This window comes from Lonchura striata, chromosome 3 (assembly GCF_046129695.1).
Source record: "Lonchura striata isolate bLonStr1 chromosome 3, bLonStr1.mat, whole genome shotgun sequence".
In the NCBI taxonomy this organism is placed as follows: domain Eukaryota; kingdom Metazoa; phylum Chordata; class Aves; order Passeriformes; family Estrildidae; genus Lonchura; species Lonchura striata.
In genome coordinates, this window is record NC_134605.1 from 21,197,920 (window position 1) to 21,215,863 (window position 17,944).

Sequence of the window (17,944 nt, forward strand, 5' to 3'; positions counted from 1 at the left end):
GAATTGCACATTAGGAAGACATCTTAAGTCAGAAGTCACAAAAAATATTTTCAAAATAATGTTATTAGGTCATGGTTATTAGGTGCCTCCCTTCTTTATTAAAAAAAAAAAAAAAAACAAAAAAACACAAAACCAAACCAGACCAAACAGCTATATTCCAATAGAGTGATTGAAAAAAAAATTATTCAGAATCACTTAATAATGGTATGAAGGAATAATTTTAATTATCTCTGAGAGTATATTAATCTAGAAGCTTTTGTCCTCATATAAGACCACTTTTATAATTCTGTAAGTTTTCACATTTTTGCTCTCATAAACATACATATTAGAATTAATTTCATAATATTCACATAAGGGAATAGTATTTACTAATGTATAGGTGCTTCTCAGTGGTCCATATTTCAGTTTAAATAAACCTAAACATGAACAAGAGCTTGTGTAGAGTTATCCTATGCATTCCTTCCCCACACTTTCTATTATTAAAAAATGGAAGGCTTTACACACTTAATATTTAAGATAACTTAGAACTTTGCTTCAAACTACTCAGAATTGCCCAAAATTTATCAGTTAAGGCTGTACAACTGCCAACACCTATATGCCAGGCTATGATTCCCTACAAGCCTTCCAGATTCTTACTCCTTCCTGCTTAAGCTTTCCAGTTTTAAAAGCTGTTTACCAAATACACACCTCCACCAATATTTACACATCAGTATCTAAGTATGGCACAAACTGAGCAATATTAACCTCTGTTCCCAGCATGACCTCTCCATACTAATTACTTCTGGCACATCAAGCTGAAGATGTAGGTCCCCAAGAACTTGGCTTAGGATTCAGAGCTAAGGCCTAAGAAGTTTATAATCTGAAATTTGCTCCAAACTTGTCCCCCTGCAAGCCACTACAGTTGTGCTGGTGAGGCTGAATTACATGATGTGACTTAAAAATATCTGCCATCACATGTCAAAGATCACACGTCACAGGTCCCTCATTTTGGAAGGTACATGGGACAAAAAGTTTATAGAAACTGTAAAAAATAAAGGAAAAGAATTCCTACTCTTGGAGAGCCTCTATGTACATTATAAGGGTGCTAGAAAAATATGTTTCTACTTAAAATGATGTGCTTGCTCTAAATGTAAAGATCCTTTATCTTTCACTTTCAAAATGGACATTTTTCAAATTACTTAAATGCAATAATATTTTGTACAACACAACCTTAATCCCGAGTTCATTCTTCCTAGAAAATTGGGCTGAGAAACAAGTTGAAGCAATTCCTTAGACAACTTATTTATCTTCTGATCAACTAGTTTAAAAATTATGCAGTGCAGAAACAAAAGAAAAATCTTTTCTACATATCTGAAACTACAATACACTGATGTTTTGTTATAGGTTTATGAATCAACTTTTCCCTGTTGTCTGGCATACAGTATCATATCGAGGAAAAGGTTAATCTTCAGAGAAAATATCATCTCCTGGCCCTGTGCATTTGTTGGAGTCACACAAGCTTTCTTTGAAGTTGCGTGTCATCCCAGTAAAGCTGCTTTAAGTAACTCAAATTAAATATCACTAGTAATACAGGTTGGTAGCAAATAGAGGCAAGAAAGAGAAAAGCTTTGGGGTAGAATTTCAGGGAGAAATAGGATTATGTTTGCTCTGTAACGTGCCCCCAAATTATGATTTTTAAAACTGTTCAGGCCTCAGTTGTACAGAAATTCAATCTACTCAGTTCTTAAAGTATCTGAACTTTATCTGACATGCCACTATTGGTCCAGCTAATTTGGAAACATTTTTCATTTATTCCTGGTAGTGCTTTCAATTACAGAGATACTATCATTTTGAATATTTCCTCCTAAGAAGACTTTCCCCCAGGGTTTACAAAAGGTAAAATGTCCCCATCCTTTTAGCAGAAAAAAAGACAAGACTGAATAAAACAGGAAAGACTGGAGGTCAGCAATAAATAAAAATGTAGCTGAGGGGCCACACTTGCTACTGGATCAGAGGAAAATTCATGACCACAATCAACCTAAGGCCAAGCTAACATGTTTTGGTGAACCAGAAGATGGAATAAAGAGGGAAAAAAAAAAAAAAGGGGGGGGAGTAGAAGGAATTTCAAGAAATTTCAAAATTTCTGGGTACAGTTTCAAGACTGGATTTAATACTTGAAGGAGAGGGAAAATGCCATTACTGTCTATATGACTGGATTTCCACATGTTAGAATCAAGTCATTCAGCTGGTGATTTGAGACTTAAATTGTGACTGAATTTCAGTTTGCTGCTAGAAAGCATCTGTCCTGTCTAAATATCAGACCACTGACCTGATTAGAAGTTTTCTGAAGATTCACAGTCTTTAAAAGGGAGAGAATTTGAAAGCATCAAAACATTCTGTAGTGAGGACTCCCATATATGGTAAGGCAGACTCTGAGTTTGAGATGATTTGCAAATGGTATCTGTAAATATTAATGCACTTTGACATTGAATATTGCATATCATACATTTTAAGTGCCTTTTAGTGTGTGGATGTTTACAGTGAAATGATGTGCTTCTGAATATGTCTGTTTTTAATTCAAAGTGTGGCTTCATTAAAGGAGAGTGATAACATAAAGCTTAGCAGCATGATCATTCCTCAAAAATTACCACAAAATTGACATGCATCCTTAACACAAACTTTTAATTGGGTCTGTGGGCACCAAACAGCTTCACAAGATTTAGCTGTTCTTTGCCCACTTTTCTACAGTTCCAGCTTTCCAGTACCCAGCCTGAGTTGACTGCTTTTAATACAGAACGGTTTTCCCCAGACTGGGACTTCATTTTGCAGTTGCCTTCATCAAGCAACCAGACACTAAAAACCTCATAAGATTCCTTCAGTGCTAAGAGCATTGCTTCCATCAATATTTTTTTTTTTTATACTGTTATTACTGACTCTGTTACCTTCCTTCATAATATCCTAAAATACCTGATCAGAAAATGGCTATGAAGAATTCCAAACACAAGATCCATAAGGTTCAGTTAAAATGACATATTGAAGCATCTTAAACATTGTAGGTGACATTGAGAGAATAAGCACCCTTATAGCTGTATATCTTAAGAAAAATATGGATATTTCATTTAGATTAACTGCTGCTCAAGTGGAGTGGCAGGTCTAAAGTGGCCAAAACAGGTGCAATGTCTGTTCTGCAACATGGGAACAAAATAATGAAAGCTGCAAAAATGTCTCTATAATGCATCCTTTCCCGTGCCTTTAATTTGGACTCTGAGACACCTCAAATTACCTAGATCCAATTCAGGACATTTTCTTTATTCTGCCCTTAAGAGAAAGGTTTCCTTTGCCTAAATTTTCGCATGATCTGGCTAAAATGAACACAGAGAAGATTGTGTCAAGAGACTGACAAAATCTCGTTTCGCAATGAGCACAGGAATGCCTCATCTGTGGAGTTCTTTGAATGTAACCCACCTATGCAGCTGTCAAGCCAGAGCACATGCTGAGGAAGAACAGGTTGCCTTAGCAACCCCAGTCCTGTTGTACAGACTTCAGAAAAACTGAATAATTTTATTTTTCTGAAGAACCATTGTGCTTAAATATCTTACACATTAAATAGACATTCATTACCAAACTCTCCATACACACTTTGAGCTATTTTCATGATATGGGTTACAGAAGACTCTGCTTGGGAAAGGTTTTCATCCTCTTTGTCACCATCTGTGACCCTTGCAGCTGTCATCTATTAAAAAAGGGTAACATTTGCTCCTTGCCTTTTTTAGGGGGTTTGTTGGAGATGAACCATTGACATCATTCCAGAGCTAAAATTTCTCTTCCACCTGTGCTGTGTAAAATGATTAATCTAGCTCAGAAAACAAGCAGATACATAAAATTGATTTTAATATATGATATTTTTAAGATGCTCAGAGAAATCTGGGAGAAGGAATAATGATTGGACTCGACCAGTATGCTTATTATTGTGAAGAGCATTTGGCTACACAAATTTCAGATCTGAACTGTACACAATATGCCATTAAATTGTAATAATTTAAAGTTCTAGAGAAAGGAATCTAATGATACCCAACAGAACCATTTTAGTTCCATGAGAATATATTTAATTAACCCTTAATTATTTTCACCTTTATGACATTGGAAACACTTCTAGGATTTGATTTAGAAAATTATTATGCCATTAATAAGAGAAAGATATTATTGACATACCAAAATCCAACTTAATTACTCCCTTGATTCCTCAGAGGCAGAGAGAAGCTTGCAATTTTCTGACACTATGTTCCATTTTTAACATTGCGAAATAAAAAAAATATCTCTGAGTAGGCCAGAAATGTTGCATAATTGCTTCTGTCTGAGCTACAAGTACAACTATCCCAATGTATTCTGGCTACCTTGAAAGTTCTTTTTTGGCTTTTTCTGCATCAAGTATCCCACTTAATCCTATACTTGCTACTCTTTGCTAGAAATATTCTTGCACAAAAGAATTTCTACAGTACTGCCAAACAACTTGCTATTATTTTAATTTTTAAAGGTATAGCTTGCAACAGATTTAAGAAAATGGAAATTCCTGAACTATTTTAGGAATGGGTACCTCATCTAACTGAGAATTTGAATGTAAAGAAGAAAAAAATTCTTAAACTTGGTTTCAAACTGCCAAGAAAACCATGCCCATTCACTTACATAATTAATAGACTGATATATCTTAGCAAAAAGCTAAAATTTGCATACTTCCAAATTTACATACTGCAAGAGCCACATAAAAAAGTGGAGGGAAAAAACCTAACAGAGTTGGGAAAATAAAGGCTTGAAAAAATGTTGTCATCTATGCATCCACCTTTATAGCTCTTCCTGAAGCACCATGTGCTGCCATATAATATCACAGAGGTCTAACAGTTCAAGGTGACATATATCCTGATTAGTTTAGAATAAAAACAACAGAAAATAAGTAATATTGGCTGACAGAAACAGGCAACACTTTCCTTGCACTTGTTACCACTTTTCTAATTCTTGTAAACACCTATCTTCTCTGCATTTTCAAGACATGTGTAAACCCTACTTCCTTTGAATTTTATACAAATTAAGCCACTGATATTTGCCATCAGAAGTTTCAGATGTTCATTGTAGTGACATATCAGAAAATATAAGCTGAGCAAATTGAGATTTCTTCAATTAGCTCATTCCACCATCTTGCCCTGCACTATAATTTTGTGCACAGCTATATTTATTTCTCATGCGTAAAGTGGGTCTCAGTGGAAAAATAATCATATGAAGTATTTAGACTGGTATTCTATCAGGGACAAGTATTTTCCATTCTCAGCTACTGGAGATGAAAATCAAATGTGTTTTAAAGTACACTTGAGGAATTTCCTATCCCTTTTCTTAATAGCAGGTTATGTGTTTATTAGTAGCTAGGAGCTACAAAGTCTTAGCCAGGAATATGTAATAATATTTTGGAAAGTACTACTGAGAGTAGATATTATGGTTAGTTCAGCTTTTGGTCACTGGATTAAGCTTCTTTATTTTGCATATATCCTGCTCACAAAAGTAGCTTAAAGATAGATCTTACATTCTAGGGGTCAAATGTCCAAGAGATGCACTATCCATACCAGTTAAATCTATTAATAAATGAGAAGGAAATATATGCAGCAAAATTATTTAAATCCCTCCTTTGTGTCATAGTAAACCAATAATACAAAGTGAGTATCACCCTGGTTTGCAATACAGGAGAAGGAAGACATTGTGAGAGGCAAATGACTACCAAATACTCAACACCATACAAGAGTTCAGAAGATTGTAAAAATTCAGTGGCAAATACAAGATAAAATAATAAATAGTCTCATTTTTTACACACAATAAATATAGTGAGTTATATTTTTCACATGTGTATGCACACATTGAAAACATTAAACAGTGCAAGCCTCAGGATAGCCACATATGCTTGTGAGAAATACTGAATTACCTGCCTTGCATCTGGGCTATTACATACTCAATAATTATGTGTTCCCAAAGTATAAGACTCCTGTCTCATTTAGTATGAGAATGTGTTTTGATCTGAACTCTTCAGTAAAGATGGCTGGCATTTATAAGGCCACTCATTTGACCCAATATTTAGAAGTTTTGTGGTTCAAATTGTACCTCAGTATTACTTAATACACCCTCCAAACACTACAGTGAAGAGATAATTCAGTTCTTTCTCAAATTGTTATCATGTCAAATTCTCTAATATTGAATTCTCTCATAAACTTTAACTAATGTATTTTTACAGTTTCTTGTTTCTAATATCCTCAGCAACAGGCAGGGATATCCACCGTTCAATATGAAGTAATTAGGATTTTTTTTTTTGGGAAACATACTTGTTTCAGCCCCCAATGCAGATAGATTACAAAAGCCAAGACACACTTGGAGTTTAATCTGGCAAAGACAGGTAAAGTCTTAGCTGAAAGGTATATCTGTAATAAAAACAAATAACAAAAAGATCAAATGTTTTTTGTGAAGCCATGTTTATAATACTGACAGAGTTCTCCAGTTAAATTAGGGCTTTTGATTTTTTTTCTTCATAAAGAGTAAAAATAAATTAAACCTTTTAAATGGGGTTTTGTACTTAGAGTGGCTGATGATGCTGAATTCCTAGCCAGGAGAGACTTCATGGTGAAACACTGACCTTTCAGAACTGGATTTTAGTGCAAGTGCTGACACAGTGTTAGTTACCAGTACCACACCAATACATTATTCCTTTAAGGTAACAGACAGTGTTGAAGCTGCCCTGTAATTTGGCACAGAACACTGCTGTACTAATGCCATATGACAATGTTATTATGTCTGCTATTTTCCATGCCATAATAGCAGTATTTGTTTCCACAAACATGTCATTACATTCACTAATATGGCTGTGTTGAAAGACTGCCCAAGTAAAAAACCAATGCAAACTTATAGAAAGCAGGTAATATCTTATAGATTTGTTTTGCTGTGCCAGAGTAATTTTCAACCCTTGTTTTATTAAAAAAAAAAAAAAGAAAAAAAAGAAAAAAAAGAAAAAAAAGAAAAAAAAGAAGATGGCTTCCCTGGGAGGATACCTTTCACTACTTGACCTGCTGTTAGATCTGGTTACTGTGTTCATGACATATTTTCTCATTGGACATGCATCCATTTATAAGAGCAGCCATTAACTGTCCTTTTAGTACAGTCTCTTTATGATACACTTGTAGGAAAAACCACTACTGAAAGCTTTACATAAATCAATGTAACACTCCTGTCTAAGACATCTAAAGAGCATTGGTGTCCCGAATCTCTAAGTGTCATACCACATCAAAAGAAAAATAAATTATTAATCTGACAGCATCTGGGGGTCTAAGCTTGTCCTACTGTGTTTATCTTCCATCAGGCAGGACACTGAAGCACACTGAAAGTTCCTACCCCTGCCACCATGAAGGCTTGGGGTCTAGAGGCACTTCATACTCACGAACTATTGAGATTTGCAACTTTTTTATTTGCTGTTCCTGACTACACTTTTAAAAACTATAGCCTTCACTTAGCTGACACATATTCCACATATTCATCTTCAACAATACACTGAATGGCACAAGAGTAATAATTAGCTGTTATCACAAAAATTAAATAAATACCTTGCACAGTGAAATGTATTATAACACTTTCTAGGAAACCATTTCTTTCATTATTTCCTCCACACTTCCTGTTTTGGAAATTTAAGAGGAGAATGATACATGTGAAACATTTGTACTGTAAAGCCCAAGAACAATGCATGTCAGATCTTCATACTCTGGGGTTACTATGGGAAATGCATAGAAAGCATCAGTTCAAATGCAGCAAGGTAATTTGTACATATTTATGCAAATTTCAGATGATACAACACTGGGAGGAGTGGTTGCTTGATCAACCAGATGCGTGTGCTGCCGTTCAGAGGGATGCTGACATGCTGGAGAAGGGCACTGACAAGAACCTCCTAAAAAATGCCAAATCCTGCACCTGGGGAGGAATAAACCCTCACATCAGGACAAGCTAGGGCTTGACCAGCTGGAAGGCAGCTTGGCAGAGAGGGATCTGGGCATCCTGATAGTCAGCAAGTTGCACGTGGGTCAGCAACGTGCTCTTGTGGCAAAAAAAAAGCCCAGCACTAGTTGTTGGTGGAAAAATGTTGCAGAAAGGTTGAGAGATGTGATCCTTTCATTCTACTCAGCACTGCTGAGATGCATCTGGAGCACTTCCCCCACATGCTAGGCTCCCCAGTGCAAGAACAACATGAGAACACAAGAATCAATATGTGTTTACCCAGCAAAGGGCCACAGAGGCCATCAAGGGCTCTCTCCTATGAAGAGAGGGTGAGGAAGAAGGGGCTGCTGAGCCAGGAGAAGACAAGGCTCAGTGGGGACCCATCAATGTTTTGAAATAACTGATGTATGTGAGGTAAAGAAGACAATTTTTTCTTAGAGGTGCCCAGTGAGAGAACAAGAGGCAAAAGGCATAAGCGAAATATATGAAATATCATTTAAACTTTACAAAAATATTAGCATTGAGAGGTGAATGAGCACTGTGACAGGTTTGCCAGAGTGGTTATGGAGCCTTCATCTTTGTAGAGGATGACCCAGACAACTTGTGCAATCTGACTCTGCTCTGAACAGAGGGCTTGGACAGCTCCCTTCTCACCGTGGCAACTTTATCACTGAAATTTCTGATTAGAAATGTCCCCTAAGAACTTGTGGAACAAAACAGAGGTAAGGTATGATGGGTTAAATCCTGCCTGAGAGTGAAACAACCATCCACTTTAACACCCACTCCCACTTCTCTGGCTGTTGTTTTGTTCCCTCCTCCTTCATCTGTCCAGCATTTTGGCAAGAATGGTACACTTTCTAACTGGGTTTTCACAGAGATACCATCACCTTGGGTGAGGGGCTAAGTACTTCTAACTGCTTCTCTTATTACCACTGACACTTATTTTTAAGAGGTCAATTGTTGGGGTTTGAGTCTAAGAAAACTCTCTGTCTATGAGATTTTGATGTCTTAAGCATTCCATTTTAAATAAATCAGTATATTCATGTGTAAAGTGAGTGAGCCAAGGGCCTGCCTGAGTAGCAAGACTGGGTTAAATCTAAGCTTCTGTCAAGCAGTGTTGCTCCATGCACAATCTGCAATGGAAAGATGCTCAGGAAGGTGCCTTCATCCTTCCTGAAGGGGATGCATTTTCAGCAACAAGCAGCTGCTATTCCAGACCTGTCGCTGGAAGGTTTCCTCACATGAAGGGAATTTGTCTTATTTCAGTGCCACGAAGTTTAGTCTGTGGCGTGCAGCCTGGGCCACTTTTCAAAAGCTGTAGTAACATTTCATCATTTCTCTTATTATGCTCTTCCCAAACACAGCAGAGAGCAGGCTCGGAGCATGCAGATGACACTGACAACACCATTTTTCCTCCTTTCTGGCACATTTGTCACTATGAAAATTCTCTCTTGTTAGATGGGCTTCAAAGATTCTTTTTGGTAACTGAACTAATCTAAGGAGCCAAGATAAAGCAGAAAGCAAATGTATTATATTTTCTAGACTCTGCATTCCATTAAAAAACATCCGTATTGAGGAGAAATTTATATTTTATGCTTGTGATTAAAAAAAAAAACCAAAAACAATCAGTTAATTTTTTTTTACTGAGAATAAAGTAAGTATTTTTAGCAACCAGATTCTAAAAGGACTCCTTTCCTATCATCAGACATGGCATATTGTGAAATATTCTTAATTGTGCGCAATTGTGTGTAGTCCATGATGTTACTGTATAAATGAGCATTCACAGATAAATATCTTTCTTAAATAAGCTCAATTTGCCAAATTTATGCATTACCTGTCACTTGAAGAAATAATAGAATATTCCATGTTCACGCAACAATTACTACTAAAAGTTAGAAACTGAGTTTTTCCTTTGTTAGATGCTATATCTGCAACTTTCTATTCACAAGTTTTAGTTACTTCTGAAACAACTCAAAAGATCACAAAACAATAACAACATAACAAAAATAACAACATAAAAGCAAAACAGGAACATTTTTCTCTTGTAGTAGGTAGGGGGATGAAACTTTAAAAATGTATGTTTAGCAATATGACTAATCATGCACATTGCTGGGAAGTGCAAACTCATATGCATAAAGTAAATCCAAACCTTTGCTCAAATCATCGAAAGTTTTTCTATACCACATTTCATTTCTACCATAAGAGCAACTGCACAGAAATAGAATGAGTCCTTTCATCCTTTCCCTAGTTTTCAAACTATGGAACTTTCATGGGAATAAATTATTAGCTTCTGCATACATTTAACTTCCTAGCCCTGTGATAAACACAATTTGAGCCAAAGACTTTTCAGATTATAAATATTCTGTTGGTTTTGGGTTTGTCCGAGATGGCATGCCTTGCTGTAGAGTGGAGAACCAGAACAAGAGAGAAAGATCCAGAATACTTGACTAGGCAGTTATACAACACTTCCTATTATCAGTAATTTTTTTCAGATAAATGTATACAAATAGAAATAAAAATGTCTTAAAGAAATTCCATCTTCTTATGGGTATAAAAATGTGTAACATTTGGATATTACAAATGTGATAAATTAAAACCGAAAGTCAGCAGCTTACTTTTATCATTTTCTGTGGAACATTATGGCTCCCATTATTATTCCACCATCACTCCTGCATAATTCTACTTAGATCAATAAGGTTAGGCTGGAATAAAACTACATTATGAAGCTGGTGAATCAGGACCCTTATTTTTGACACATTTAAGCTTTTCCTGGAAGACCAGATGGTTGCTGAGTGTTATTCAGATGAAATCTAAAAGAACTAAAATACTCAGCATGCTTTTATTATTGGCATATTTAGTGTGTCACCTAAAGAAATCCACAAAGGGAGATAATAAGCCTTCTCAACTGTTTCACAGTAATTGTAGCCCTTGTGATAGTGCTACATTAAGATAACAAAATGTAAAACGTGTTTTCAATCAGGAAAAAGAAATCCATTTGAAATATTTATGCAGGAAAGGGACTGCATCAAACAGGTAACTATCAGTATATTAGACTTGGAATCAAGTGCAACAAAACAAAGTTCTGCCTGTGTTTGATACTACACATTGTCCAAAATTTATAAAGCATATTCTTTGTTCTTACCATAAGCCTTAGAGATTTTCACAGGGTTTACCAGCCCAGTTAAATATCTAATATTAAAACAACATAAAGCTTTAGGCACTTGCTTCAAATGTTGCCTCAGGTTTTCAGAGGGACATTTTTCCATGTACTTACGGTCATTGCATAACGGTCCACTAAAGGAGGTCATACTGCAGTCACAGCTGAATCCATCCCACTGCTGTAGGCACACGCCCTGGTTTGCACAGGAATCCTCTTGGCACGTTGTGCTGGGGCCTAATGAGAACACACAAAAAAGGACTTGCACTTCATCTCCCAAGCAAGGTACTTCCCAGTGGGTCACATTGAGTAGTTGCCAACATCTCAAATCAAATGAGCAAAGAGTTACCAAGTCAAATGCACATAAACTCACTGGTTTTGGAGCAGCATGTAACATTAAAAGGGGGTGGGGTTTGCTTTAGTTGTAAGATCACTATGTCAAACACATAAGAATGCACATAACAGAAGCAGAATTATTCCAGGTAGAGTGGGAATGTTAACTTTGTTGTCAGTTATTTGTTAATCTCGTGTCTGGCTAAATGTTGTCTAAAATCTTAATTATTTCTTCCTATAAATACATTTCAAACAGCAAAGCCAGATGCCACAGGAATCAAAACTCTGGGATATGAAAGACTGGATAATGAAATAGAAAAATGAAACAAGTTCTAAGAAATAATATAAGGAAGCTACGCTATTACAATTATTTTAATCCCACAAATTATTTTAAATCATTTAGGTCTGAAATTCAGAGCAGATTGGGATTCTATGGCTGGAATGTTGACAAGAACCAATTCACATGCTTTGGGGATCCCATGCAGGTTCCTTCTAAAAGGGGAAATGAAGAAAATCAGACTACTAATGAACTGGCATGCCAAAAATGTGACATACACATGAAAAAATAAAGCTACTCTATTTCTAGAGAATCATAACTAGACTACTGAAATATAAAGAAATTTCAAAAAGGAATGATCAAAGCACTAAAGCAATCACTATACAAACATATTCAAGACTGAAAGCCTTTATGCAAGCAATGCTGGAAAATGAAAGTTCATTTAGCCCATTGTTTTAGAGGTGTGAAAGGCAAAATCAGCAACAAAATAACACACTTTAATTCTGAAATGTACAGAGTATTTATTGCAGAAATCCAACTGTGCATTGGGGGTTTCAGTCTTGTTTAATACACACAGGGCTATCTACCTTGCAAATCAGCTTTCATCAATGCAACTTTGTCAGCAAAATAAAAAAAAAGCAAAATATAGTAAATGTTAGTAAGCAATATTGAAATGGCAGCAAACACAGAAAAAAACCATTCAGAATAAAGTGCATGCTGCTGTTAAAGAGAGAAAGAAATGCCATATAACGCAAACAAATTAATGCTAATAGCCATAAATCTTCAGGCAAGCCAAAATAAGAAAGCAGTAATTTGCCAGTATTTTACTAGAAATATAATGGTTAATTGAGCTGATGACATGTAATGGAGGAAAATTAAAAGTGTGGGGCTTTTTCTTCCTTGGATAGCTATGAATGCATTAACAGAGTAAATGCATGGCTGAATCCTGACTAGCCCTTTGTCATGTTCAGATACACTGAATTCAAGAATAATTAGCACCATCATCCTCTGTGGTCTGCCTTTTTCTATGCTTTTCTCTGTGGCTGGTGAATGAAGACTGAACTACAGACTGTGAACCACAGTTTACTATGAGCTCTCACACACATTTCACACTAACTCTTGAAACTACAAGGAAAAATTTGATTCTGGGATTATAAAATTGTCCCAAATTGTTTTGGAGAAGGTACATCGATATCTGTCTGAAATTCCCACAGTCAGTCATTAAGGATAAAAGAGCAGAGCTAGTCCAAAGATTACATAAATAAATTAAAAATCACACCCCAGAGAGAACTCCTCATAACTTTTTTTTTTTTTTCAATTAGACCTTCAAGTATCTCAGTGTGGTTTTTTCTTTTGATTTGCTGGTATTTAAAAAAAAAAATCCATATGAATAAGATTTAAGTCAGCTCCATGGCTTCTTTTAAATGAGGCACAGCTCAAGCTCTAAAGCAGGGCCTGAACAGTCATCAAAGTCACTGACAGGGAGGGCAGGGCATCCCTGACTTGGATTTTTTCCCATTAGGATAATAATAATAGTACTAGCAGCAGCAATAATAATAATAATAAAAATACCACCACCACCTATAGCTGACTGCAGCAGGCAGACATTAGATAGTGATTTCCTTTTCTTTGGAGTTCTGAGCCCAGAAGTTGAAGCATTTGGGCATTACATCACCCTTTCTTGAGCAGAGGATTATAATGACAGAATCCCGCAGCTGACAAGACACAGTTTTTCTCACCAGATTCTGCTACTCGGAAACTTTACAAAGCTGAAGTGAAAATATCTGTAGGTGTTTAAATGTTATATATTCATGGATTTATTTACACTTTAGTTATGCAATGTTGAATTTCCTCATCTTTGCAAAAGTAGAGCAGAAGTCACAAGGACTTGAAAGTACATAAACTACAGGACCCTATAGGCACATTAGGAAGTGCATGTGCATATTTAGAAAAAAATATTGATACAATCTTGCTAAAATAAAAGATTTTTTTAATATTAAATTGATTCTTAGCACTCTTGGCTTATCCATATTAGTCATTATTCTAAAATTGATATCACAGCTTGCTTGCATATAAGCATTGCATATAAGCATTTCTTTTAGCAAAAGTAGGATTATTTTTCCCCAAAGAACAGATGACTGTTTAATGGTGGTAAATACTATGATATTTACCCTAACAAATTAATCTTTTCCTATATTTATATATAGTGAAGTAATAAGGTAGTTAGCAAAAATAGTGCAGCACACCCTTATCTAGCACTTTTTCTTTTTTCATATTCAATTTTTTAAATATTCTAATTTATTCAGTCTCCACTGCAGACTTTTTAATTGACTGAGTTTGTGATCTCCTTTACATTTGTCCTATGTGAGGGTTTACATGCAATATATATAAAATTAAACATTATAAACTGATACATATATGTTTTACAATATATTATTAAAACAAATTTCCTAACTTACCATCAAGAATCTTCATGTATGTTAATACTGTGATTTTTTTTTTCATGGAGTTCATATAATATACAAATTATATTTTATATGCACATATACATGGTGCATTTTTCTTATAACTATATAAAAACTATGGTTGTATCATACCTTATTTTAAGTGGGAAAAGGAAGTGCAATTAATTTGACTGGAGGAAAACACTGTTGACACAAACTGGCTTTGGGGTTTGCCATTAACAATTCAAAGAGCTAGCTAGCATATTTATCCTTCTAGTTGTTAGCTATCTGTTCTAGTCATTGAAAATTATCATGAAGGTGGATTCTGCCAAGTGTAAATTATATTTCATGTTCAATGATAGAGATATCTCTCTGTCTGTGGTTGAAGCTTCAAAAGGCAAACCTTCCAACTTGCCACAGCAATCCTATTAGTGGCCTTGCTTAAAATGTTTAATGCACTTATGACCATCAAATTATTGAGAAAAAAATATATTTTAAGTAAAAAAATCTAACAGATAAAATTAATTAGAAGTACAAACAGTTTGACAGTTTGACAGAAGAGAGAAAAAGATTTTTTGTTCTTTTTTTGCCTCCTGATATGTACCTGAAAGTTGAGGAATTCAATCCCATACATCTGAAAAACAACAAATCCAAGTGCCTCACTTCTCAGGACAGATTTTCCAGAACCTGATGCCCTAACACTGGTCATATCCCAGCTGTCTTTGGGATCGAGAGTGGTGGTGACAAACACTTCTGAAATTACTTCTGCTGCTGTGTCCTGAGCTCTTTGGACCTGAGTCTCAGGTGACTTCCAGGGCTTACAGATCCCATGGCAGGGTGAGATTGGTGCAGAACTCTCAGCTCTGTAAGGACAGAGACAATCCTGGCTGGACACAGCAGCAGAGGCAGGAGCAGCTTGAGGCATGCAAGAGTTTTCTAGGAGGCACCTGAATTCACAAGTGACCTAAATCATCTTTTAGGTGGCAGGACACTTTTTTGGAAATCTGAATCAATGGTCTGCAAATAAAAGACTGACAGATGGCTCAGACATGAGGACTTGAAGTAAACAAGTGACATGGAGGAGATAACTTGCAAGGTTAAGCAGAAAGGTTGGAAGGGGATATTTCATTCGTGCTGTTAAAGATTTCCTTCTGCAGGCAGAAGACTTTAGAGGACACAGTTCTCTGGGAGCCAGGCAGCACATCTGGTTTGACCAGTTTGTTGTGTCAGGTGATTTTGGTGTTGGAAAAACTCACTCTCTACCAAAAAGGACAATAGTTTCATGGCCTTTATTAAATTGTTGGTAGCTTTATAAAATCCACTGATAGCTGAAATTATGCCAGTGGTTTAAAAAATGAACTCACACACCAGGCTTGTGGCAATATTTCTTTGAAGTACAGAAAATTCATTTAGGAAATTACATAATTTCAAAAGAAGCTATGAAATGCATAATGGAATTAAGACATACTTTGACTCTCTGGAAGGATGGTGCAGGGATGGATTTGCTAAAACCGTTCAGAAAGCAGAATCTAATTTTCTAAACTCAATGGCGAACAAATACATATTTTTGCACTCCTGAAAGTCATATGCAAAATTCCCATCTTCTATTTTCCTGTAGCTTTAGTGTCTGTGTAATAACAAAAGAACTTATATTGCTAACTAAAAGTAGGAGGCAAAGAACAAAAATGTTCCACCTGTTCAAATGTACTATAAGCACAACAAAAGAGGATATGAACTTTATCCATCAGGAAGCTTTATCTCGTAAAATTTAAGGAACACCCAACTCTCCTTGGATTTTTACAATATCAATTTGCACACTTAACAAACTTGATATCAAAATCATTAAGATTCCAACTTGAAATAGATTTTATAATGTCATTTAAACATTTTTCTGTCCAGAGAAGAATGGCACTTGAGAGAAGGGAGAACATATAAAATTGAACATAAACTCAAAATCCAGAATTATGTGAATAAATTAGATAAGCGGGGACAGAAAATGTATTCAAATTATTCCATAAACCATAGTAAAAATAATGTGGGATCAAATGACAGCAGGAAAAATAGCTAGAGATTGACACTCCTGAATCAAAAATACACTTCTTCTAATTCTGTCCTCACTTAAATTTCATGATATACCAGATGAGTCAATAAGGACATAATATTGTGAGATAAAACATATTTATCTGTTACTGATTTCAGATAGAAAGGTTCCTATCAATACTAATCTAAGGGGTGAGCAAAAATACAGAAGATAGAAGATTAGTATTAAAAAATTCCATAAATTAGCCTTGAATTAACCAGCTCAAAATGTCTGCTTTAAAATTAGAATTACTTAGCTAATGCCTCAGCATTAACTAATGCCTGAGTGTTATGAAGATACAAAGAACTTCATTGAAGCTAATTGTTACTCTTGTTATCATTAATTAAAATACATCAGTAGTAAACAAAACACATGAAAAAATCTTGCTACTGGGAAGTAAGGAACCTACATTTAACATTCTGAAGTTAACTCATGTTCTCAGATTAATCTCTGTGCTTTAGGGCAGGCATATGCCTGTCTCCATAATACTAAAAAACACAGCCTTTATGTAAGAAAGGGTGAAGCAAGATCAATTAGAAGCAGGTAAAATATAGTCTCTTGATATATGGAGTGTAAATATCAAAAAAACCCTGCAGGATTGGCACAGTACTTTCACTATGATATATATATATATATATATATATATATACACATATATATAAAACAAAAAAACAACAAAACCAGCATATTTAATACCTTCACATCCTCTTTCTATTTGGCCATTGCAGAAGAGAGCATCTGAGATGAGGTCAGGGAGCCGTCCGTTCAAGTCAACTGATGCAAGGCAGCCTTGGAATCCCTCCTTTGCATGCACCAGTTTGGGCAAGGATTTAAACATTTCTTTGGCCACTCCTCCAATATACAAATCACCTGGTGAGGAGAAATAATTATTAGATACAAAAAAGAACCAGCAGAGCCTTGGACCCACTTGATCTTCTGGCCTTTTTGTGCTGAATGACAGAAACCTCCAAAAAAATATCCTTTGAAATAAATGTACAAGAAAGCAAATACTGAAAACATGTAAGATACTACAGCTTTGCAGGACTGTATTTCTTCAGATGTAAATGTAGACTTCAAATTTGTATGGCTCATTTCTTAGAAGTACTTGGGCATGCTTTCCATGTGTCAGCTCACATGTTCAGGAAACACACATGTATTGCATGTTGTATCAATTGCAGAGAGGAGGATTAAATCACAGAATCCCCATCTAGAAACTCATCTAGCACTGGCAAAATTGTTCATCTTTTTGTTCAAATAATTGATATGCAATCTGTTCCTATAACTGGTCAATATTCAGAGAGGTTGGCCACAGACTTTGCCAGTGGTGGACACAGCACAGTGAGATAAAAGGCAACAAGATCCACCTGAAGTCTCTTACCCAGAATCATCCATTCAGAAGTACACCAAGAAATAAAAGACTGAGGGATACATGAAAGGAGAAACTTAGAGATACCATTGTTAAACAGCAAAATGACCAACTATCCCCACTGAAACTCATGTGGGAGCAAGGGGAGTTTGATGCCTTTAAAACAGCAATATGAACACTGAGCAAATGGAATTTTGCTGCCGAAAATGATTCTAATTGCAAACACCTATAACAAACAGCTTGTTCTGATGAACCTCAGGAAACTTAGTCAGGACTGAAAAACAAGGCTTTTCTCCCT

The 17,944-nt window shown here is 35.7% G+C and overlaps 1 protein-coding gene across 31 annotated transcripts in view; it reads right to left on the reverse strand.

Annotated features, from left to right (window-relative positions):
- The window catches only part of NRXN1 (neurexin 1), a 669,257-nt gene that overhangs the window by 322,195 nt on the left and 329,118 nt on the right, over window positions 1–17,944 (reverse strand). For 18 of the 31 annotated variants that reach the window (XM_021540221.3, XM_021540220.3, XM_021540218.3 and 15 more), the window contains 2 exons: window positions 16,977–17,150; window positions 11,264–11,383 (listed from right to left, as the gene is read on the reverse strand). In XM_021540221.3, the coding sequence (XP_021395896.1) occupies window positions 11,264–11,383; window positions 16,977–17,150 (294 nt within the window). Of the gene's footprint in view, window positions 1–11,263; window positions 11,384–12,343; window positions 12,371–16,976; window positions 17,151–17,944 lie in introns of all 31 variants that reach the window. The other 13 variants (XM_077781934.1, XM_021540205.3, XM_021540201.3 and 10 more) reach the window with 1 other exon arrangement.